This window comes from Helobdella robusta (genome assembly GCF_000326865.2).
Source record: "Helobdella robusta unplaced genomic scaffold HELROscaffold_6, whole genome shotgun sequence".
Classification (NCBI taxonomy): Eukaryota; Metazoa; Annelida; class Clitellata; order Rhynchobdellida; family Glossiphoniidae; genus Helobdella; species Helobdella robusta.
Window position 1 is genome coordinate 970,706 of NW_008705330.1, and position 25,367 is coordinate 996,072.

Genomic DNA, 25,367 nt, shown 5'->3' on the forward strand with positions numbered 1-25,367 from the left:
GCGGGAGTCGGAATTTTTTGGGTCCGAAGTCGGAGAAGGATATTTTTCATCCAACTCTGACATTTTGGTTGATAGCAGTAAATGTTTTTGGTTAAATGTAAGAAAATTAACCAGTACTTTTTTGTTACAATAAATATCAAAACAAAAAAATATGACATAAATAAAATTGTATATACCATTCTGACAAAAGCTGTTCGAAAATTCTATTAATTAAACGTAGAAAATGAAAAAATGCAATCCAAAACAGGTTGTCACATAAACTTTTGCCTTTGTCACAAAGTGTCACGAACTTTTTTACTTCCTTTCACCCCTCAGCGTGACACCCCTTTTTGAACAGACCCTAACTTTTATTTTTGTTTCAACAATTTATTATTTTATTCTTATTTATTCTTATTTTTATTTAAATAATCTGTAAACGTTTGAAAGTGATAAAAAATATAATTTAAAACAGGAAAGATGTGAGATTACCTGTGCAATTGCAACGGGCCATGGCGGCAGAGGCAGAAGCAGCCAGAGAAGCAAGAGCCAAAGTACAAACACTTTCACTTGAAATAATTGTAAAATTTAATGTTTTCTCAAATTATATCTTAACAAAAATAACGATTGATGTCAGGTGATAGCTGCCGAGGGCGAGCAAAAAGCAGCAAGAGCCTTGAAAGAAGCGGCAGATATCATCGACGAATCGCAATCTGCTCTACAGCTTCGCTACCTACAAACTCTTGGTCAGATAGCTTCTGAGAAGAACTCAACCATTATATTTCCTATGCCCATTGAACTCTTAAAACCTTTCAGCGGTAATATTTAAAATTATTAAACAATCTATTATATTTGTAAAACCATACTTGACATATTGAACTAAAATTTTTATTTTTCAATTTCGTTTTACAAAGGCGAAAACAATTTTTTGGGAAACCAAGCACCAACAAACTTTCCAAATAACTCTGATGTGCGCAGGAATTTGAATTTCGAATTACCTCAACTGGATGGATTGCTTATATGAAAGCCATCTCCCATCATCTCATCGGAGTTATTATTTTGATGACTCAAATTCGGTGGAAGAGTAAAATAGAAATTTTTTTAATTTTATTATTTTAAAATAAGATATTAATATTATATTGACTGCAACTGGTTGAGTGAAAATTTGATACTTCGAAGTGTATCTGATGTTTGAACGTTTGCATCATCCAGTGTTAACACTTTCATTTCACAAAATTTACGCTATTGCTGCTTGTATGCTTCTAAGTTGAACAAATAATACTAAATGTTCATAATGAACGGCATCTATTTCTACATCGTGCTTTAGTTAAAAGTATGTGTTAAACGATTTTCCGATTATTTTACACAAATACTATTATTTTATAAAAGACAAAGTTTTTGATTCTACCAATCTTCATAAAAAAAATTGACAAAAATTAAACTCTTATAATTTAGAACTAGAAATACTCCATTGTATCATTCCCATTGTACGCTCTACTGGAAGCAAGAGAAGGAGTGACGTCAACATTCGCCGAATTATGTTCATAATGCCAAAACAAAGCCGATTCCAAACCATCGACCGCCCACGTGTAAATTAAAATTACGCGGTTTCACTAATGTTTTGCTCAATATTTTCTTTGTGAACTACGCTGTGTTTTGTGTGCACATTGAAAACGAAGAATATATTGCTAATAGCATACAAAATAACTTAGTGCACGGGCAAACTTTTATTTATGTTTTAAACAGTCTCATTTTTTAAACTTGGAATTCAACTCATCTATAAAATACTCTAAAGCCATTTTGTCCGGCCAAAAAATTTCGTAATCGAAAGACGAACCCATACTATCTGACTTTTTGTTGGTTCTTCTTCTGAGCAGCTCTCCTGGCAATCCTAGATTTTAGTCAAACTAATAAAGTCAGAGCGGTGTTATGTTCATCAGTAGAATATTTAACTTTTTATGAATCGTTCAAGAAACCCATGCAGTTTCTTTGTCTCAGCTTCCTTCGTTTCTTTTTATTGTATAAAACATTTTATCATGCTTTTGGTTTTTCTCTCACTTTCAGACATTTTTCTGAACCAACTACTATCACTTTAAGGCTGAAATAAAACCAAAAATTTCATTAATTTTTTAGTTTTAGATGGTTAGAGAAGTTAATTCATCTCTATCTACATCTTGTTATGAATTAGAAAAAATCATATTCTAAGAAAAGGTGCTCATCAGCACACATTAAAAATTATATTTTCGCTAATATCGTCATGATCAGTTTGTCAGTCAATAAGTTTTGAAAAAATTTGAAAATTACGCTAGGTTTTACAAAAAAAAAATATAAAATTCCCTCATGCTGTACAAATCCAGTCTATGATGATGATAATGATTATAACAAATTATTCCTAATACAAAAGTCAAACACAACTAGGCAAAAAAAATAGCATTTAAATTAAAATGTTTCGCTTTTACTTCACTAGACAACATTGGGTAAAATATATATAATTGATGTCTCAATAAACGATTTAAATTATTAGCTGTGGCGGATCTAGACAACTTTGACGGGGGGGGGGCCAAAATTTTGAAAATGTTCAAATTTTTACGGGGAGACAAAATTTCACGGAAAGTGCCAAAATTTGTAGTAGTGTGGCTGACGACCTTAATTTGCTTATCGCGTCCGAATTTTGGTCCATTTTCTACCTAAAACCCTAAGACCCTTGTTATTAAAAAAACTGCTCAAAATTTCTAAAGCAAACGACGTCTTGAACTTTGAGCCACCCGAATAGATTTGTTACAAAAAGCACCGGTCGTAGAGTAGTCTGAATCGAGTTATGAACAACGTTCACCTCACCTATCGAACTTTGCAAAGCCGACTGCGAGATTCTTCCAACCTTGACAAGGCCACAGCGAAACAATTCGCGGCATCGCATTTACGACGAGCGTAAACGTTCTCGCGCCAAATCATGGCCCTCAGGACTATTTCTGATAACCTCGCCAACCGTTAATTTACAGCTGCGTCCTGCAAGGACGTAAGTTAGCCCAAATCTCAGACCTTCCCAAAGGCACCGTGAGTGACACGCACTCGCTTGTTGCCCCTAAGGCGAGCATTACAACCGACAAACAAGCGTGGTCATCAATCGTTTATATAACCAACTTTTTTGACAGCGCGATTTATGGTGATTTTTTTTTTAATTTTTTATTGGAACACATGAGCTTAAATTGAAAAAAAAATTATTATACACGAGCATAAAATAAGCTGAACACGTACTATACTTCGATATAAAACAAAAATTAAAAATTTTCTTAAAACCCTGGCGTGTTAAAAAGATTTTTTCAATTCTTTCAAACAGGAAACATTTTTTGAAACGCTAGGGGTACAGTACAAAATCTTTTAAACAATATGACGCGAAATCCGTGTACCAAAATTTCGTCTTTTATCTCGTCCAAATAGGAACAGGACACAAATACATAATATAAACACATACATAGAACTATAAATTTCGACAAGCTAAGCAAAATGTTTCAAGCTTTCTACTCTGTAAATATCATTTTCATCTAAAAATCTGTTCAATTTTAAATGACAAGCAGGCATGGAAACGATTCTTTTGTAAGAACAATTTAGTTGACCAAAAATTAACAACTTTTGAAATGGCTAAATTTATTTCATAATCAAATAGAAGATTTCTGTTTTTAAATATTTAACCAAAATTACCATCGAAAATGAGCATAGGCTCTGTTAGCTTCACATAACCTATGCAACTCCTGTTTCTTTCTTACACTTTTACCCTGAAGAAAATGAGAAATATCTAAAATATTTAAACGAAAATAAAATAATATTGACAAATGCTCATGATTTTCAAAAGTTCACTTTCATAAAATAATACATTTCATTTTTTCACAAACAAAACAAATATTTTGAGTTAAATAACTTATACTTTTAGTTTAAATATTCTTATAATATAATAATGTGCAAGCAATTGTTCATTTCAGACCTCATTGTTCGAGGCATCCAACAATTCTTGAGCCAACTTATCCCAAACCCGAGAAATTCTATCTTTTTCATTAGCCGACTCAATCAACCATTTCATGGCAAAAAACACTTGACTGTTGGGGGATATCGGAACCGGAACCTAAAATTTTTTTTGAGAGTTTCTAATCATAAAACATTAACAAACAAAATATATAAATTATAAAATAATTAAGTTGCTTAAAATACAAACTGCTAACAGCTCCTCTTGCTAAATTAATATAATGATTAATGAATAACCTTTACATTCAGAAAATCTAAGCATGAAAGAACTGAAACTAATTAAAAAGCAAGCAAATCACATCATAAATCAGGCAATCATAAAATGAAGAGTGTGGATTCACTTGGGTTAACGGCTGTAAATTTACCATTTAATTATCATTTATTTATTTAAATTTAATGTAGCGCTCTTTTAAAACAAACGTTTTAAAATTTGCTTTCAAAAATTTAAAAAAATGATATAATAAATTGAAACATCTTCTTCACTTCTGTGAACTGGTGTTGTTGAATATCTCCTAATTTGTATATACTATCTCTGGCAATTATATCTTAACACTCGGCATCAACACCAAAACAATGTGGTCGGCTGGGAGTCGTCCAGTCTGACGTCATTCATTTTTCAAAAGCTGGATAAGGCATCGATCCCTCACTTTTCAATGATCAACTAGGTTAGTTGCAACACATTTTGTCCCGTCACTTAAGTTAAACATTTCCGTGTTCTGAAAGATTTTAAGCTCGGTTACATACATAAGTATTTAGATGGCCTCAAACCGGAGATAATATTTTATAAAGGAAATTTTATTTCAAATTGCAGAGCATACTTAAAAAAATTTATTTCTAGATTTAATTGAATTCATTGTTGTTTTTACAATAATCATAATTATTGTTTAAAACGAGACACCGGATAAATCCCAATTAAAAAAGTTAACTTTTACTTTAAGTAAGTTAACTTTTCAGTTTAACTTTTTTTTTTAAATTTTTTTTTAAATTCCTAAGTAAACCTCTCACGTTCATTGTTATCAACACCAGCAGTTATTTCTATTAAAATTGCTTTCTTTTCATTTGAATTCAACCAATAAAAACACTGAAACGAATATGAAAAGCCAAAGATTAAACAATTCAAATGAGTTTAAATTAAAAAAATGTGATGCGCATTTTAAAAGGAAATACTGACTTGATACATAACTCCACCTCTTTTTATCTTTTTGATATTTAATAATGGTTTACAATTGTTGATTGCTTTGTTAAAAATATTTACAGGGTTAAGCTCAATAGACTCTTTTTCAAAATCTGTTTGGGCTTTATTAAATCTCTCTATCTGTGTCAACTTCACATTTTCAAAGGTCTGCAAGAACAATTAAAAATGTATATATAAGAATAAATGTAATATTTTAATATATATAAAAATATAATATATAAGATCAATTGAATTAATATTTTGTAAAAAAACTTTCAACAAACCTTGTGTACCAGATTCCTGGCTCTTTCTTTATTACCTTCACGTAATAATATTCTGATGAACTTTCTGGAATAAATATTGGCTAGAGGTTTTACTCAACAAGAATACAAAAAAGAATGGGGCGTGCTTATGCAAAATAAGTGCAGAGGTTTTTAGATAGGAATGTTAAAAAAAATTTTACAAAGTTAATTCATAATACATACAATACTAAATCATTGTAAGTAGCAAATGATGTTTGCTCATTTTGTGCAGCCTTAATTGGCCTGTACTTTCTGTCGTCGGTTTCCTCTAAAAATTCTGGAAGGTTTTCTTTTCTAAATGTGGGCTCTAAATAAATTGGACCATATCGACTATTTCTGAATGGAATAAAACTGAAAAATCAAACAGTGTATGTTAGAAAAAACTAAGTAATAAATAAATTATTTAAAACTTATCAAATTTAATTTTGTACTTTTTACAATTTTAAACAAGATTTGGCAAAATGTTCCATTTGATTATTTGCTAATATGTTTGTCATTGGAATAAGATTTGCCTTATATTATATGAATGAAAACAAATGTTATATGAATAAATAGCAAGTTCATATTAAAAAGCACGTATTTGGGATTAAGGGATTAAATCTGAAAGCCAGCTCAATTGTAGTTGAAACAGGATTTCAGCTGAATTCGTAATAGCCAAGGTTTTTTGCTAATGCCAAATTTTCAGTACAGCCATACAACATATATGTGGCACTCTGAAACACATTTTTGCTATCAATGCGGCCCCCTAAAGAAAAAGTTGGCCTACCACAGATTTACATAAATAATTTTCCATGTTTTATTTTGCCCACATTACCTGTTACCTAACCACAGAAGTGCACAGTACACACTTAAGGAATTAAAAAGTGTTTATTAAATCATATCCAACATATTTAACAAATATATAAATGTCTTGTTAGCCTCACAACATATTGTAAATTTATGAAGTTTGAGATAATGCAAATAGTAACATTGATAAAAACAAATTTTAGCAAGAAATATTGCTTATCAGGCAAAAGAGCATGCTTATTATTGTTAATATTATAGTATAATTTATAACAACTAAAATCACAATTATAATTTAAAAATTTTTTTAAATTTTTTCAAATAATTATTTTAAAATTATAATTGTTTAAAAATTTTTACTTTAATTCATGGCTTTTTATTTCCTTCTAAATTTAATTAACACACAGTCATACACATTACATTATTTGGCTGGCTTGGCTTTTCAACAAAATAAATATTTTTAAAAAATATTCTTATTTGATGAAAAAGTTTTAAAAAGTTAATTAGTGAGCTTACTCTCAGCTCTTACACAATGTGCATATGCTGTACATAGTGTAAAAAATTGTAGACAACTAATAAAAAATAAAAAAGTGAAATTTTTAATGTTGCTTTTTATTTGTGGCTAAATTTATAAAATGTTCATAATATAATAATGTTTAATAAATAAAATCAATAAAAATATAAAAAAAATGTATTGAAAAAATTAACATTTAAAAAGAAATAAAGTACATTTTTAAATACTTAATAATTTTAAAAACTTAATCCTTCTAAATTTGAATTTGTTTTAATAAATCTAAACACTCTATTACTATTCCTTCTATTATCTTACCTATTCTAAAACTCTTGATATTTTTCACAAGTTTTGTAGTCTAGACTTTATCTTTTAATTCTAGCATGTCTCTTTCTTCTCAGATTAATATTTAATAGTGTTCTTACTTTCATCTATGCAGATTTGCAGAATATAAAAACTTTTGCCTTTTTTAAAAAATCCTACACTTCTCTTTCTTGTTACTTCATTAGTTTTATAGGATTGATTATTGTAACTCGCTTTACTAGCTACTACGGTCTTCCTGATTCTACACTCTATCCTTTAATTAAGTAAAGCTTTTAACTCTGCTACTCGTCTAGTCGCTTGTGCCCCTTTCTTTTCTCATTTATCTCCATATCTTGTTTTCTTGCATTGACTACTTATCAAACATAGAATAATTTTTAAAATTTGCACATTTATGTATGAATCTCAATCTAAATTATTTTCTAAGTACTTGTCTGATATACTAATTAAACCTAAATGCCCCAGTTTACAATTGTCTTCTTCTTCTCACTCCTTCTTAACTCGTGTTAAAGACACTTTTGCTAAATCTGCATTTGCCCCTTTTTCTATCCTTTTTGTTTTTTGACTTTTGTCTACTTTTCACATCACTTATGAAATTCAGAGGGGATCTCAAAGCCCATCTGTTTGAATTTGAACAATTCATTGAAGAGTGCTGTTGGACATCGCGGAAATAGCGCTTTATTTGATTATTTTTATTTTTTATAAAGTTTAAAAAACTAATTGATTGATTATAAACTAAAATTTAATAAAGTACTAACTTATAATTATATGCATATAATTTTGTAAACAATAATGATCTTGTAAAATTTTGAGACATCTTTATTCAGATCCAACTCAGACATTCACCAAATATAATAAAATTTTATTCGCGTCTGAGAACAGAAGCGAAAAAATTTCGCAAGAACACCGGTCAAATCAAAATTTCAAAGTATGGAGGTGTAAACAAAGTGTATGAAGTTAGCTAAGGATTTCATAGCCAAGGATTTCAATAAAAGCGTTAAAAAATAAATTTCAAATATTTTCAGGGTTTATTAACAACATAAATGAGTACATTTGGTGAAAATTAAAAAAGAATCTGAGGCTCCGATTTTGTTATGACAGCTTTTCATGTTTAATATCAATAACCATAAAACATTTTTAAAATTTCAAGGTTTATTTATCACAAATTTATGCGCGTACAGTGCAGTGCAACTTTTATCAATTTCTGAAACGTAATTTTTTGTAAAGGTTTTCAAAGATTTAGGGTAAAAAACATTGAAAATGCTTTTTACTGAATAAAAATTTTATAAATCATCTAGGGCGTGTCAGTTTTCAAGTTATAATAATGACGTTGTTATGAATATAGGAGTGAAATGCGAATTAATTCTGAAGTGTTTGATTTTTTAACAAACTTTAAATATATTCAAGCCAAGGATGTTTTTTCAGTGTAGGATTTCAATATAAGCATAAAATAATAAAACTCAAATTACTCGCAAATTGTTAATCTAGGGGTTTTGAAATTTTCAGGGTTTATTTAAACAACACAATCAATCAATCAATCTTCGTTTTGCGTCCAGAGACCCGGTTTCCCGAGGTAGGACGTTGTTTTCTTTGCCATCAACTTTTTGCGCCAAATTAGACGATCAGTTGTATCCATTTTATTTAAATTTAGACCTTTCATATCTTGCTCGATTGTTTGCGACCAGGACTTCTTTGGACGGCCTTTGGGACGTGTGCCAGGTACTTCAACATCTGCAAGAAAAGTTATGGCACTGTTTCCACTTCGTTTGACATGACCAAACCACCGTAGACGGTGTGGCCGGCATTCGTCCTTTATATCATCTAAACAGCACGACGCAGGATTTCGGTAGATTTGATGTGGTCCTTCAGACTAATTCGTTGCATCCATCGGAGCATTTTCATGTCGGTTCGTTGAAGTTGTTGTTCCAGTTTCGTTGTCATCGTTTAGCGTGATGGCGGCACGTTTTCTCGTTGGTTTTGTAATTTGGGTGGTTTCTTGTTTTTTGCTTCTGAACAAGTGAGTTCTCTTCTTTTTTACTATGACTATTTTTTTCTATATCTTTCTATATCTTTTTCTTTAACTTGTAAATATTATTATGTCTTATTCTAGACTTTCTCTTAAGCCTCTCTAACACTCCTTTGTCTCCGACGAGAGTAGTTCGGCGGCGAATTTTTTACTTTAATCTTAGGTCTAATAATAACAATAAAAACAATAAATCTAACTCTAACAAAAATATAAATATAGTTAGTAACAATAATTATATTAATAATAATAATAATAATAATACTAATAGCAAGTATAATAAGAATAACATTATTAAATCCCACTCTAATGTAATTAATACTAACGATAAGAATAATAATTCTAATTCTATTAGTTTAAATAATATAACTAGATTTAAAAGTACCAATATCCAACCTACCTCTATATTTTCACTATTTAATATTAACATAAGATCAATTAATAAAAAATCGCTCTATATCCATCAAATAATCTCTTCCTCCTTACCTGACTCTTACTGAAACTTGGCACGAGGACTCTAACTCTCCCTCTCTTATTCTTGCTACTCCTGATGGTTACAGCTTCCTTGAACTCTCTAGACCTCCAAAAAATCTTCTATCATCTTCTCATTCTTCTTATGGGGGTATCTGTCTATTTTATAAATCTCTATTTACTGCTTCCATTAATACTTCCTTTAATTTTTCTTCTTTTGAATGTCTTGCTGTATCTCTTAAGTCTTCTTCTCTATCTTTTTATATTGCTGTAATCTATCGCCCTCCTTCTTCTTCTCTCACTTTATTTTTAGATGAATTCTACTCACTCGCTGAATCTCTCTACTCTTTTTTTATTCCTTTCTACATCTCTGGTGATTTCAACTTGCACTTCAATAATTTATCATGTTCTTACACTCGAAGATTTAATGATATTTTGTCTCTTTTTAACTTAACTCAATATTGTTCTTTTCCTACCCATATTTCTGGTAACACTATTTATTTTATTATAGCTTCATCTTTTTCTAAGCCTATTAATATCTCTACTAGCTCTGTTCCTTATTCTGATCACCTTCTTATTGAATCTGTTTTTTCATTAGATTTTCTTCCTTCAAATTCATCTATGTCTATTTCTAAAAGATGCTGGTCTTCTCTTAATAAAGATATTTTTCTTCAATCTCTTACTGAAACTATTTTTGATACTACCTTATTTTCTGATGTTGATGATTTTGTCTATGCTTTTAATATCTACATTACTTCTATTCTTGATAAGCTTATTCCTCTTAAATCTTTTACTTATAGGCTCTATTCTCGTAAGGCTCCTTGGTTTGATTATGCTTGTGTAGTAGCCAAGAAAAGTGTCAGACGACTGGAGAAAGCCTATAGGTTAAATCCATCTAACTCTCTTTATTCTATCTATGAATCTGAATTGATTAATTATAAATATCTACTATTCTCTAAACATTCTACTTTTCTTAGAAATTCTATAACATCTGCTTCAACATCTAAAAATAGGTGGTCTGTTCTATCTAAACTTCTACATAAAAATCCTCTCACTCATCTTTTTCTGCTCAACAGTTTCATGACTTTTTTGTAAATAAAATTACTTCTTTAAGAACATCTAATTCTAAACTTCACTAAACTTACTACTGAATCTTTTTCTGTATTTACTCCAATAAATCTTTTAGAACTAACTAAAATTGTTAATTCTATGTCGTCTACAACCTGTTCTCTAGATCTACTTCCTTCTAATTTACTTAAAGAATTTTCTTCAATATTTTATCCAATCATTCTCAAATTAGTTAATTTATCTCTTTCCACCTCCAAATTTCCTACTTTTTATAAGAATTCTATTGTTATTCCTATTCTTAAAAACTCATTTTTAGATCCTACCTCTTTATCTAATTATAAACCTGTAACTAATATTACTTTCATCTCTAAAATAATAGAAAAAGTCGTTTTTAATCAACTGTCATCCTATTTAAACTTTAACTCCTTGCTACCTTATCTCAATCTGGTTTTAGACCTGCTCACAGTACTGAAACTTCTTTACTCAAAATACACAATGATATCCTTCTCTCTAGTGACAATAGTAATCTTACTCTTCTTGCTTTTGACTTTTCCTCGGCTTTTGATACTGTTGACCATACTATTCTCTTGAGACTGCTGCATCATTCTTTTAATATTACTGATTCTTGTCTATCTTGGTTTTCTTCTTATCTCTGTAATCGTTTTTCTTCTGTTGTTCTCAATAATTCTACTTCTAATTCCTCTACTCTTACTTTCGGGGTACCTCAGGGTTCTATCCTTGGCCCTCTTCTATTTATACTCTATACTTCTGAACTACCTCGTATTATTAATAACTTTTCTTTCTCTAGTCAACTATATGCTGATGATTCTTACATTTATACTTCTTTTCCTCCATCTGATCTCAATAGTGTTCTTCATAATTTATCTCTATGTCTTTATTCAATTATTGCTTGGTCTGACTCTATGTGTCTTAAACTTAATCCTTCTAAGTTTGAATTAATTTGTTTTAATAAATCTAAATACTCTATTACTATTCCTCTTATTATCTTACCTGATTCTAAAACTCTTGATGTCTCTCATAAGTTTCGTAGTCTAGGTTTTATCTTTGATTCTACTATGTCTCCCTCTTCTCAGATTAATAGTGTTGCTAGAAGCTCTTACTTTCATCTACGTAGAATAAAAAAACTTTTGCCTTTTCTTGATGATCCTACTCTTCTTCTTGTTTCTTCGTTAGTCTTATCTAGGATTGATTATTGTAACTCGCTGTTGTTGCGGTTGCGTTTAATGTTGAGAACACCGAACCAGAAGAGCAGTGAGCGGGAAAAGAAAAGAATAGTATTCGTTTGGATAGGCTGGACACGTGTTTCGTCCCTACCGGAGACTCATCAGCAGCCCGAATACCAATCAGAATAGTTATCGCTGTTTCTTATAAAGCCCGCACAAATCAACTCCTTATTTCGTGGTGTTTTATTTATTAGACTTTTTAATCGCTAGAATTTTCAATCCGACAATACTTTCCCACCCGATCGTCGCAGCGTGTGTTGGCAAACGTGATGGATGAGGTTGCATTGCCGGTTGTTGTTATATCGAAGAAAGATCTGCGTTGGAGTGGAAACTCTCGTTGCTTGTTTTTCTTCGATCACGTCGGGGTCACCAATTTGTTGCTGTTGCGTTTGATGTTGAGAACACCGAACCAGAAGAGCAGTGAGCGGGAAAAGAAAAGAATAGTATTCGTTGGGATAGGCTTGACACGTGTTTCGTCCTTACCGGGGACTCATCAGCAGCCCGAATACCTATCAGAATAGTTATCGCAGTTTCTTATAAAGCCCGCACAAATCAACTCCTTATTTCGTGGTATTTTATTTATTAATCTTTTTAATCGCTAGGATTTTCAATCCGACACTCTACTATGGTCTTCCTGACTCTATACTCTATCCTTTAAGTAAAGCTTTTGACTCTGCTGCTCGTCTAGTTGCTCGTGCCCGTTTCTTTTCTCATATATCTCCATATCTTGTTCTCTTGCACTGGCTACCTATAAAATATAGAATAATTTTTAAAATTTGCACGTTCATGTATAAGTCTCAATCTAAATTATTTCCTAAGTATTTATCAGATATATTAATTGAACCTAAACGCCCTGGTTTACGATCGTCCTCTTCTTCTCGCTTTTTCTTAACTCGTGTTAAACACTCTTTTGCCAAATCTGCTTTTGCTTTTTCTGGTCCTTTTCTCTGAAACTCTCTACCTACTTCTCTGACTTCTTCTCCATCACTTGCGAAGTTCAGACCGGATCTCAAGACCCATCTGTCTTCAAAATTCATTGAGGAGCGCTGTTGAACATCGCGGAAATAGCGTTTTATAAGCTAAATGATTGATTGATTGATTGATTGATTGATTGATTGATTGATTGATTGATTGATTGATTGATTGATTGATTGATTGATTGATTGATTGATTGATTGATTGATTGATTGATTGATTGATTGATTGATTGATTGATTGATTGATTGATTGATTGATTGATTGATTGATTGATTGATTGATTGATTGATTGATTGATTGATTGATTGATTGATTGATTGACCATGTTTCTGCACCATATAACAACACCGGACGTATCACAGATTTATAAAGTCTTGATGTAGTGTTAGTGGGATGTCACGCCGCATCAATATAGAGGCAAGGAGATGCCATTTATTCCAGGCTGCACATATGCGTGGTCGAACGGCAGCTTCAGCTGTTCCAGTACAATCCAGAACATCCCCTAGATATTGAAACGATGTGACTTTCTCTACCTTAATGGCTTCAAAAACAGTGCTATTTCGAATTTGTTGTTGTGGATTGATGCAAGCAAGACAAACAAAATTGGACACTTTAGATAAAGTACCAATTATTTTTGAACAACGTTTGTGACACCACTGGTTACACTGCTGACACTTGATTGAATTGTTACCTACACCAGCTTTACAAACTGAACAGGGTTATCGTCCAGTAGCTGTGGATTGGATGGATTCACCAGTGTTCATTGCTTTTGTTTTGCTGATGTCGACTTTGAATCCATGATCGGCAAGTCTGGTTTTCCAATCTTCAAACATCTGTGCTGCATTCTGCTCAGACGTGGCTGTTAAAACGATATTATCAGCATATACTAGATTCCAAATGTCACCAGTGCGTATCGGTTTTGTAATTTTAACAACACATCTGAGTACATTTGGTTATAACAAATTTTCAAAGATTTAGTTTAAAAAACATGGAGATGGTTCTTACCATATAACTAGAATACTGGATACAAATTTTATGAAATTTAGGTAAATTAAAGTTTGTGTTTAAAAATTGCATGACAAACATATTGAATTAATTAATTTTATAGAAATAATCAATTAAAAACTTATTTAGCTAAGTGTTACATAATTTATTAGCTGCAAAGAAAAATAATTTTTCTAGTTATATTTGATTTAATTTTTTGATGTAATATTTGATAATAATTTTTATTTGCTATAGAACTGTAATTTAAATATGTTAATTTATTCCATACTTTACTCGGAAAATGTTTTTAACAGTACTAGTTTATTATAGTAAGTCGTTTTCTTTGGTTTTTTTCCCAACTCTTCCTGAGCCGTAAATTCAACTGGTGTTTTTTTTCTGTCATCAAGTATAATGATGAATTTCGATGATTTAATGGAATATGCTGATTACTAATTAGTCATTAAAAAATATAATAATTATAATGTATTTCTATTTCTATAAAGCGACTTTTTTTATAAGAATTTTTATTGGCAAAAAAATGAGTCGTTGACCCGAAGCAGTTAATGTTGGGCCACTAAAAGAATAATACATATATACAAAAAAATTTATTAAAAACGTTAAAAACCAAATAAAATAGCATGTGATAATAGATTAAATTTATCATAAAAATAAAATATAGTCAGAATTTATCAAAAGTATAACGATTCAAACTAAACGGCAGTTAAGATCTGTGCTTTGAAACACAAGAAAGTTGAAAAATAAATTTGAAAATAAAACAGTACAAAGTGTTTGAATGCAAAAACTTAGATCTGTGCCTGTTAATCATTCAATAACTAATGACGACTTTGTAAAAAATATATGGAAATAATTAAACTCATTCAATTTAATCATTCTGTAAAAACCGCTGAATTCGAAATATATAGGTAAACATTCGTTTTTTTTACTGGATAATAAAAAATTTCGATAATAAAAAATTTCATGATTTGAAATCTGGATAAATAATTGTATAATATAAAATAATAACGATTTTAAAAAAAGATCAAATTTCAATTCGTTAATCATTTCTAGGTTTTTTTGGACACGTCCGTTGCTGCAGACTCTTACGCCGAAGAACTTGATGGATTTGCCACTTTGTATCGGGATACCATTTAAAATAATTTCTAATTGGTGATGATTTGTTATAATATCTGAATCAAACATCATATATTTAGTTTTTTTATTGGTAATATTCAAACCATTTGCAAACATGAATAAATATTTTCGAGCTCTGAGTTTAATAATTTGACTAAGTCTATTAAAAATTTTCTTAAAATTAAGATTGGGATGTCGTCTGCGTACAATATAAATATATTATGCACTATACAAAAGTTTTTGTGCAAATCGTAAAAAAGTGCGACATCAACGCTGCAACAACACTCTCTAGAACAACCCTTTATGTTATTTTATTGGAAGCAGCGTTGGTGTTACACATTCATTATATTGTGTGCCTGGATTTTTTTTAAAATGACTGTAAAATGATTACGATGCTATAATGGCAGCTAAAATTATAAAATAATACTGCAAACCCTTCGCGGACCAAAACTTAATGATTGTCTTTAATTCCTTAAAGGATCGTTGAGTGAAGGCGTTCAACTTACCTGCTAATTTTAAATTTGTTATGATTTTTGGTCAATTCTAATGAGATCAATATTTCAACATCAGTTCATTCTTTCAAGTCATATTAATCTCATTTTTGGCATGTCTTCCTTATTTTTAAGTATGTTTATTTTGATCTTTAATCATGTTCTTCCATCTGATTTCTTGCAATTTTTTTTCCACCTTCGGTCTTCAGCTAGATCCCAACAGTTTTCTGTAGCACTCAATATCCTCCATAAACAATGTTTTTAGTCAAACGCCCCAGCTCAACTATTGCACTAAATGGGTTTTTATTTCTTCTATTTTTTCTCCAATCGAATCTCAACAATTTTTTGCAGCACCTTATTTTAAACGCTTTCGATCTGTCTTTTTCTCTCTCAAACAATATCCGAGTTTAAGTCTTCCATTAAAATTTATTAACTTTCTTATTTAGTTTATTTATGGTATTTTTTTCAATTTAATCGTTAATCAAATTCTTATTTTCTTAATTTCTTTTTTAGAAAATTTGTCAAAACTCCGAAATGCGGATGAAAATTTTAGAAGGATATCGGTGACGCACGATATGACAAAAACAGAAAGAGACCAATGCCGAGAGCTAGTAAAGGAGTCAAAAATTAGACAAAGCAAAGAAACATCGGGGGAATTTATTTTCAAGGTGAAAGGTCTACCAGGAGACATGAGAATTGTAAAGCTGAAGAAATATTAAATACAACGAGTAACAACGCAGAGAAAGCAACAATAAAAAAGAAAAAAAAACAAACCTGAAATTTTAAAATTGTAAATATTGATATAAGAACAGAACTGGAGTTATATATAGAAAATGAACAACCCGATATCATAGGTATAACTGAATCATGGGCGAAAGAATCGATTCAAGATAGTGAGATAGAACTGAACGGATACGTAATGTTTAGAAAAGACTGGGAACACAGTAAAGATAAAGGACAGGGCGGTGGAGTGTTATTGTACATAAACGAAAAACTGACTGCACTGGAAAGAAAAAACCTGAAAAACGACAAATTTAAAATAATTGTTTGGTGTGATATAAAGAACGATACTGAAACACTGCGTGTAGGAGTATGCTACAGAGTACCAGATTCAACAAAAGAGAATGACAGCGGATTACGTGAACTGATCAGAAATGCCACAAAAGTGCCTTGCGTAATAATAGGAGACTTTAACCACCATATTGACTGGAATCATAGAGAAGGCAAAAAGCTGGCAGACGAACTGTTTCTGGACTGCATAGACGAAAACTTCCTTACTCAGCATGTGATGGAGCTAACAAGGGGAGAAAATATATTAGATTTAATAATATCAACAGAAGAGAACATAATAGAAGAAGTTAGGGTAAGAGAAGAATTTGGAACGAGCGATCATAGGATACTTAGATTCAACATAGTGTTAGAGCAGAAAAAAAAGACGAGGCTTATTCAAAGCGCTACAATTATTTCAAAGCAAACTACGACAAGGTCAGAAATAAAATCATAGAGATGAACTTGGCAGAGCGATCGAAAGATTTGGGAGTGCAAAATAAATAGAAAACCTGTATGAATAAAGTTGTTGAAGAAACTATACCGACTATCCGGAGAAGCAACAAAAACTACCGTGGATAAATAAAAATGTACTGAAAACAAGAAGATCAAAATTTAAAGCATGGAAGAAGATGCAGGAGTTAAGACAGAGATATCTCAGAAATGCTAAAGATATCTCAAAAAGTGAGTTAGAAGCAGCAAGGGATAAATACATCAGAAAGAGAAATCTAGCAAAGGCAACAAACAGGAAAGCAATAAAGGAATATGAAGAAAAGCTAAGTGAGAACATAAGTAAAGACAGTAAAAGCTTTTTCAGTTACATGAAAAGTAAACAAAAAAAAGGAAAGATAAAGTGGGGCCTCTGAAGACTGATCATGGCAACATTGTAACGGAAGAAAAAGAAATGGCTGAGATGCTCAATAACTACTTTGGATCGGTGCTGACAAAAGAAAATACAAATAACATAAAGGAGCCAAAAAAATTTCTTGGGGGAAGCCAAGAAAGGATGCTTACAAGTGTTTACATAACAGAAGAGATGGTTGTCGAAATACTAGGCAGTCTCAAAGAGAATAAAACTCCAGGAATAGATGAGCTGCACCCAAAAGTTTTAAAGGAAATAAGACATGAAGTAGGAGCCACACTGTGCAAAATATTTAATGACTCTTTAAGATCAGGAGATATACCAAGGGATTGGAGGGACGCTATCGTCACGCCATTGTTCAAAAAAGGACGTAGAAGCGAAACTAGTAACTACAGACCAGTTAGTTTAACTTGCATTATATGTAAAGTATTAGAAAAAATTATCAAGAGAAATATAGTCGAGCACTTAAATTCTAACTGCATAATCAATGACAGCCAACATGGTTTTATGAAAGGACGATCCTGTCTATCTAACCTATTGGATTTTTTTGAAGATGTTTATGCTAACCTAGACCAGGATAACTCGGTAGACGTAATATATTTAGATTTTGCAAAAGCATTCGATAAAGTGCCACATAAAAGGTTATTCAAAAAGTTACAGGCATGTGGGGTAGAAGAAAATCTGCTACAATGGATAAAAAATTGGCTGAAAGATAGGAGATAACAGGTGCGGATAAAAGGAATTAACTCGAGATGAATAGACGTAACAAGTGGCGTGCCTCAGGGATCGGTATTGGGACCGCTATTATTTGTGATATGCATTAACGACATCGACGAAGGAATAGTCTCCAAGATTTCAAAGTTTGCAGATGATACCAAATTATGTGGGAAAGTCAACAACGATGAAGATGCAGAAATATTGCAAAAAGACCTAGCAAGACTGTACCAATGGTCCAAGGACTGGCAAATGCTTTTCAACGTTGACAAATGTGCAGTCATGCACTTAGAGAGGAAGAACGCTAGATATGAAAATAAAATTGGTGAAAGAGAACTACGATCGACAGAGAAAGAAAAGGATCTAGGAATCATTGTTCATCAAAGCACAAAACCGTCAAGACAATGTACAGCTGCAGCGGCCAGAGCCAATACGATCTTGGGATTTATAAGAAGAACAATGGTCAACAGAGAGAAACATATTATACTGAAACTGTATAAAACCCCGGTCAGACCTCATCTGGAGTACTGTGTTCAAGCATGGAGCCCATATATGCAGAAAGATACGGAAGTTTTGGAAAAAGTACAGCGTAGAGCCACAAGAATGATTAGAGGAATCGGAAAAATGGAATACGATGAGAGATTGAAAAAATGCGACTTGACATCATTGGAAAAAAGAAGATGTAGAGGAGATCTAATCCAAACATATAAATTGATCACGAATAGGGAAACAACACCATACTCGAGATTTTTCAGGCTAGTAAACAGTGATAAACTACGAGGACACAGATTTAAAATTTTCAAAAATTCGGATGGAAAAATAAAGAGCAGATTCTTCAGCAGTAGAGTGGTCAACGCCTGAAACGAGCTAAGCGATGATGCAGTCTCTGCGAATTCACTCAACAGCTTCAAAGCCAAACTCGAACAGATAGGATATTATGAGATCTAATTAGTAGTGGTTCTTACACAGACCATAGTCTTCTGAACCACTTTGAACCCCGTTAATAATAATAATAATAATAATAATATATGTTAAACCCATACTTTCAAAATTTACACTAAAGTTCCATAAAATTAATTTCTAAATGCATCATTAATTTTAAACAACAAAAAATATTTTTTTAACTATATTTCAATGAATCGAAAAAACAAAACTCATAATTACCTATTTTTTATCATAAAATCATTTTAAATTAACATTATATAGATTAATAGATATTTTAACATTAAAACTTTTTATACCTAAATCATATATATTGAATAACCTTTTTTGAGTAAATGACATATATAATAAAACAACACTGTTTAAATTTGAGCGGCCAAGGGAACGATGCACAAATGCGTTCCATAACAATTCAGAGCAGTAATTTTTGGTGGCATCGGTAAAGAAGCGTTTATATCGCTATACAAAATAATAAGCTGTTGTATTTTTAAGACATATTATAAACCAAGGGGATGCCTGTCAAATCGGTTCGTACACCAGAAAAAAAAAGGTACTAAACAAGCTTAAATATTATGCAAATGCATGAAATAAATCAATTAAAACATAATTAAAATTAATAAAATCTTTAAAAATGAATATATATTTAATAATAAACTACAAAAATCTGAAAATTTAAAAACCTTGATTACTTGTTCATTACATAAATGTTCATAGGAACTAAAGAATGAAACCAGACTCTAAGCGAGCTGAAAATGTGGGGCCTGTACTGGTATTCTAAGTTTATGTTATTTACATAGCCTATTTATTATATAACTTTTTAAAATATTTTTACACCAATTGAAATGTATGATATAATCATTATAATGAGAGGAAAATGTATACCACCAATAAAGTTAAAAGTTTAGTGATAGAATAAAAATTGTTTGAATGTAATTTAGTCAAAGGTACTAAAATTATTAGGAAACACTTTCCTATGATATACGTAGCGACATTAAAGAGTTTTCTATAAATGTTATTTTATACATATGGCCTAAATGATACCTAACCGACAAAATAAACGACATATTTGCTGCTGAGCAGAAAATAACAGATGGTAAAACGATATATCCTACATATGTTATTTTTGATTGATTTTTAAAAACCTTTTCTCCCACTTCTCTAAATATTATATATATATATTTATATTATATTATATTATATATATATATATATATATATTTTGGAACGAGGTTTTCTTTGATGCAAATATCGTTAAATATTTTTGCCCATTTTGCATTAATTAATTTTTTAATAAGGATTTCGACAACACGAAGCTGTTTTAATTCATATTTATTATCATTATGTTTCATCCTAGGCTTACAACGTTGTTTCGACATACAGTCATCATCAGAGCCTGGTTTTACGAAATATCAAAAATTGAATTATAATTTAAACATTAAAATCAAGAAATTTAATGAAAAGTACAAGAAATGAAATTATGACGTTGTAATTAGAAAATTAGAAATATGAAAATGTAAAATATGAAAAATGTTACCTTGTAATTATAAAATATTGCAATAAAACAATAAACGGTTTTAAACGAATAAAATTAAAACAAAATTATGAAAATAAGTAAATAAAATTGTGTAGAAATGTATAATAAAACAATTCAGTTAAACGGGAAAAACAAGTGTTTCGTGGCCGGATTATATAAAAAGTGAAAGTCAGGAAGACGATATAAAAAGGTGAATGTAGAAATTAAAATTTATTATTATAATTAATAAATAATTTAGATAAAGATAAAAAAATAAAATTTGAAACAAAATAAAATGACGTTATTAAAATAAGTATTATAGAAAGATAAGTAATAAAAATATAAATATAAAAATATCATAAAATAAAAATAATTTAGCAGTTATTGAATAAGGTAGCAAGTGACGTGATGACCATGAATTTCGGACGTGACGTTAATAACTGTGTATTAACTGGTCGAAAATTGTCAGACTTAGAACGATATTCGTATCGTGTGGGTACTGAAACGTCTGCTGGCTTGTTTTCGACTGCAATCGTTGGTATCAGTTCACAATATTGAGAAAATAATTGAAGGGTATGATCGAAACTATTATATTGTTTGTTTAATGTTGGTTTGTATTTGTTGATGTACAGGGCTTCGCGAATTTTGAGACGTCCAGTATTTAATACTGAATCCAGTATTGTTGTATTTGAATCCAATATGGTCCTAGTAAGAGGCATATGGTGCTCGTTGGACATATGGTCTCTAATGGCGCCGTCCTGCAAATGCATAGTGAGCCTACGAGAAAGAGTAGTACGCGTGTGGCCGATGTAACTTTCAACAACACTGTGTGGCATAGGACATGTAAATCGGTACACGTTCGTCCTCTCTAGCGTAGATGAAGGTGGATTGTTGTTATTTTTTATGATGAGGTTTGAGGTGCGGTTGGTGTTGTAGTATATAATGAATTTTAATCGACTGTTAACATGCATAACATAACATAACTTGCATTTTATAAGCATAACATGGCCGAAAAAGGAGAGTTGTTGTTTGACGATTTTGCCCTCAAGCGGCACTTTTGGCTTGATACAGTCCAAGACCGTCTTATTTGTTGTTCGCGATGTCCAGGGGATACGCAGTAGTCCAAAGTTCAAAAGCGTCGATCCTTCTTCTTACCGCTTTCTTGATTGTCCAACTTTCACATCCATAAGTTGCTATGGGAAAGTCAACGGCGTTGGCAAGTCTCGTTTTCGTTGCAATGCTCGCATCCTTGCTCTTCCAGATTTTATCTATTTCTTGCATTGCAGCCCGGCCGAGTGCAATCCGCCTTTTGATCTCTGGTCCAGATTCGCCGTTTCGGTCAATTTTGGCTCCCAGGAAATGAAATCTTGTACTGTCTCGATCTGTTCATTGTTGATATTGATGTTTACTGCATCATTGCATGCCGTTGTCATTACTTTCGTTTTCTTGATGTTGAGGTACAGTCCCATGCGTTCACTTTCCTCTTGAACTCGTTGGATCAAGTATTCCAGATCTTTTTCACTTTCTGCGAGTATAGTAGTGTCATCCGCATATCGCAGTTTGTTGATAGTCTTACCTCCAAGTTGGACTCCGATTGTGGTTTCGTCCAGATTGCATCGTCGCATGATGGTTTCGGCATACAGGTTAAACAGAGCTGGGAATAAAATGCATCCCTGCCTGACGCCTTTACCGATTTTGAACCAATCGGTGTTACCATACGATATTCTGATAGTTGCTTCTTGATTGGAGTACAGTGTTTGTATCAGTTGTTCAATGTGCTCTGGTATGCCCATTTGTTTCAAACACGTCCAGAGTTTGTCATGGTCCACACAGTCGAACGCCTTGGTATAGTCAATGAAACACTTATAGATGTCCTTCTGGTATTCTCTAGCCTTCTCCATGTTCCAGCGTAGGTTCGCAATTTGATCCCTCGTGCCTCGTCCCTTGCGAAAGCCAGCCTGAACATCTGGTAGTTTCCGTTCCATGATTGCCACAATGCGGTTTTGTAGAACCTTTAGCAGGATTTTGCTGGCATGGGAGATGAGCGCGATAGTTCGATAGTTGGAACATTCTTGTAGATCGCCTTTTTTAGGAAGCGTGACGAAAACTGATCTTGTCCAGTCGTTGGGCCATAATTTTGTGCTCCAAATTTTCTGACACAATTTGGTAAGGATTTTGACTGGTATTGGCTTGAGTAGTTCTGCTGGTAAATTATCCGTGCCTGGGGCCTTCCTGTTTGGTAGTTGTTTTAGAGCCCAACTGACTTCTTCTTCCAGGATGTCCGGTTCCAGATCAATCTGTTTGGGTTGAACAACCAGTTGGATTGATGGATTGCCAGCGTATAGCTCCTCTGCATAGTCCCGCCATCGTCGCTTGATTTGCCCTTCTTCTTGCAATATTGTACCATCACTGTCCTTGACGGTAGACACTTTGCATGCCGTGAATGGTTTTCTGGCCTGCTTGACATAGGTAAAAAGAGTACGGGTATGACCGTGTCGTTTCGCCTTTTCCAGTTCCTCGCATTGGTTGTTCCAGTATGCTTCTTTGTTCTGTCTGGCCCTTTTTTGGAACGCCGCATTGAGTAGTCGGAATTCCTCGATGTTCCCTTTTGCCTTAGCCATGCGACGATGCTCGGCAATCTTGATTGCTTCGTCCATAAGCCACTTCGATCTTTTCATTGATTTCTTGAACGGGATGATTTCCTCTGCTGTTTGATGGTGTCGTTTCCAGAGTAGACGACGGTGTATTCATCGCTTTTGAAATATCCATTACCCGTCCAGTGAAGCTCGCTGATGTCCAACAGATCGATATGAAGTCTTTGCATTTCTTGCTTGATGATTTTGAGTTTGCCTATGTTCATGCCGCGAACATTCCATGTGCCGATATTGTGAATAGTTGTTGAAAAACGTAGACGCTTCCTTTTGCTCGGAGCCACATCAGCAGGCGGGAGTCCTGATGGATTTGTCCCGTCCACGTCATAAATGCCTTCGCTACTTGAAAAACGTTCACGTTCATCCCTGGTAATATGATAGGTGCTTTCCAGCCCAGGGGTCTCACTTTTCAGCACCATATCTGAACTTATTTGATTGTACTGATCTATAAAGTATTAAAGTACTATAAAGTATTAAATAGTGAGGTAGTTTGCTATTTCTTTCCTCACCCCTCCCCATTTATCCGGGCTTGGGACCGGCATGTAGTTGTTGCCAAATATTAAAATAAATGGAAATGTAAACCATATAAAATAAAATACAATAGTTCCTAAAATGTTGTGATTTAAAACAGGTGAAATGAAACATATTAATAAATGAATAAATAATTTGAAGAGATACATTAAAAGCAAAATTTTACCTTGTAATGCAGATAAAATTGAATAATTAGTGAAATAAGTATATTATATTAAGTTATATATATTATTTTAAGTTATATATATACATATATTATATGAAATAAGTTATATATATATATATATATATATATATATATATATATATATATATATATATATATATATATATATGTACAATATTCTATAAATTCTACCGAATGTTTGGCGTTAACACGTTTGTAGATCGTTTTTTCGATTTTTTTCACTAAAGTTTTTTGGTGAACGTTTAGTTTGTTAAAATTCAAAATAAACTTATTTTCCGAAGTTTATTTTAAATTTTAACAAACTAAACTAAACCTTCTTCTTCAGAAGTCCTTTTTTTAGATTAGATTATACTTGTCACATTTATGCATTATTATTCGGTGATATGTTTATTGTTCATCATTTTACTAATATTTGTTTTTAAGTGTAACTTAAATCTACTTTTCGTTTTTGCTTTTTTGTTTGTGTCTGTTATATACCATATACGGCAGCGCGTGCGATTGCTTTTTAATTACGAAGGTAATGTTCGCGACGGTTTTGGTGTATCTAACAAGCGGAACCAATATTGTCAAATTAGCTGAACAGTTTGAACTAATATATTTTCGTTTAATAATATTACACGGAATAATTAAAAATTTAATTTTATTATATAAGCATCTGCGTCTCGTTAATTTTTGGAAACGATACGATTTCGGCTACGATGAAGCGTATCCAACAGGCGGACTCAATCATGTCAAATCGGCTGAACAGTTTGATCTAATAAATTTTCGTTTAATGAAAATACACGGAATTATTAAAAATTAATTTTGTTACATAAGAATTTGCGTCTCGTTATTTTTTTGAAAACGATACATAACGATACGATAACAATACGATAACGAGGTATTGAAGACTATATATTGATATAATAAAATCATGTGCACAAGTATGTGCACAAGTTGTATGATGATTTTTGAGTTTTTGAAAGATAGTATTTGAACATCGCGCAACAACAATGACGCTTGGCACATTTACAGTCTGCCCTTAGTTGTTTTCCCGCCTATTCCGCTTTACAAAATGTACTGTATTAAAACAGAAAAAAGTTAAAGGTCAATTACACTCTTCCAAAGTTCAGAGGATTCAACAGAGCGCAAAACATCGTGAATGAACATCGTGCTAAACGACGCATTACACACGAAGCATGTGATACGCGGGGATATTTTTGTCACATTCGAACCCGTTTACTGCGAAACAGCACCAGACGACTTTAACCATTAGACCATCACGCCGCCCAGTCATTTCGTCCAGAAAACAGCCATTCAATTGAAAAATTAAAGAAAAATTTGTTTTGTTCGTATTTTTTATTTGATACGAGGCTTTTTGAAGAATGTCTCGTTTTAATAACGATACGATATTTTTAGAGTCTTTATTAAACCAAAGTCATTCAATTGGAAAAAATTAAATAAGTT

General features: G+C 32.0%; 4 protein-coding genes across 4 annotated transcripts in view; 2 read left to right on the top strand and 2 right to left on the bottom strand.

Annotated features, from left to right (window-relative positions):
* Positions 1–1,374, top strand: part of HELRODRAFT_185104 (hypothetical protein) — a 56,537-nt gene extending 55,163 nt beyond the window's left edge. Inside the window, exons 9-11 of the mRNA XM_009029088.1 lie at positions 452–530; positions 614–794; positions 891–1,374. Of these exons, the coding sequence (XP_009027336.1) occupies positions 452–530; positions 614–794; positions 891–1,000 (370 nt within the window). The 3' untranslated portion in view covers positions 1,001–1,374. The remainder of the gene's footprint in view (positions 1–451; positions 531–613; positions 795–890) is intronic.
* Positions 1,375–3,671: 2,297 nt separating this feature from the next.
* On the bottom strand, positions 3,672–5,801 carry HELRODRAFT_69008 (hypothetical protein; the record flags this gene model as incomplete). Its single annotated transcript, XM_009028994.1, has 5 exons — positions 3,672–3,749; positions 3,956–4,093; positions 5,165–5,335; positions 5,452–5,515; positions 5,653–5,801. Coding segments are annotated over 5 exons (600 nt in total), but the record flags the coding sequence as incomplete, so codon positions are not given.
* A 10,592-nt stretch (positions 5,802–16,393) lies between these two features.
* Positions 16,394–19,780, top strand: HELRODRAFT_164036 (hypothetical protein; the record flags this gene model as incomplete). The annotated part of the gene is made up of 2 exons (XM_009029089.1): positions 16,394–16,837; positions 19,754–19,780. 2 exons carry the CDS (start codon positions 16,394–16,396, stop codon positions 19,778–19,780), a joined length of 471 nt encoding a protein of 156 aa, XP_009027337.1.
* A 1,146-nt stretch (positions 19,781–20,926) lies between these two features.
* Positions 20,927–23,622, bottom strand: HELRODRAFT_164037 (hypothetical protein; the record flags this gene model as incomplete). The annotated part of the gene is made up of 2 exons (XM_009029090.1): positions 20,927–21,078; positions 23,325–23,622. 2 exons carry the CDS (start codon positions 23,620–23,622, stop codon positions 20,927–20,929), a joined length of 450 nt encoding a protein of 149 aa, XP_009027338.1.
* Between the last annotated feature and the right edge of the window lie 1,745 nt (positions 23,623–25,367).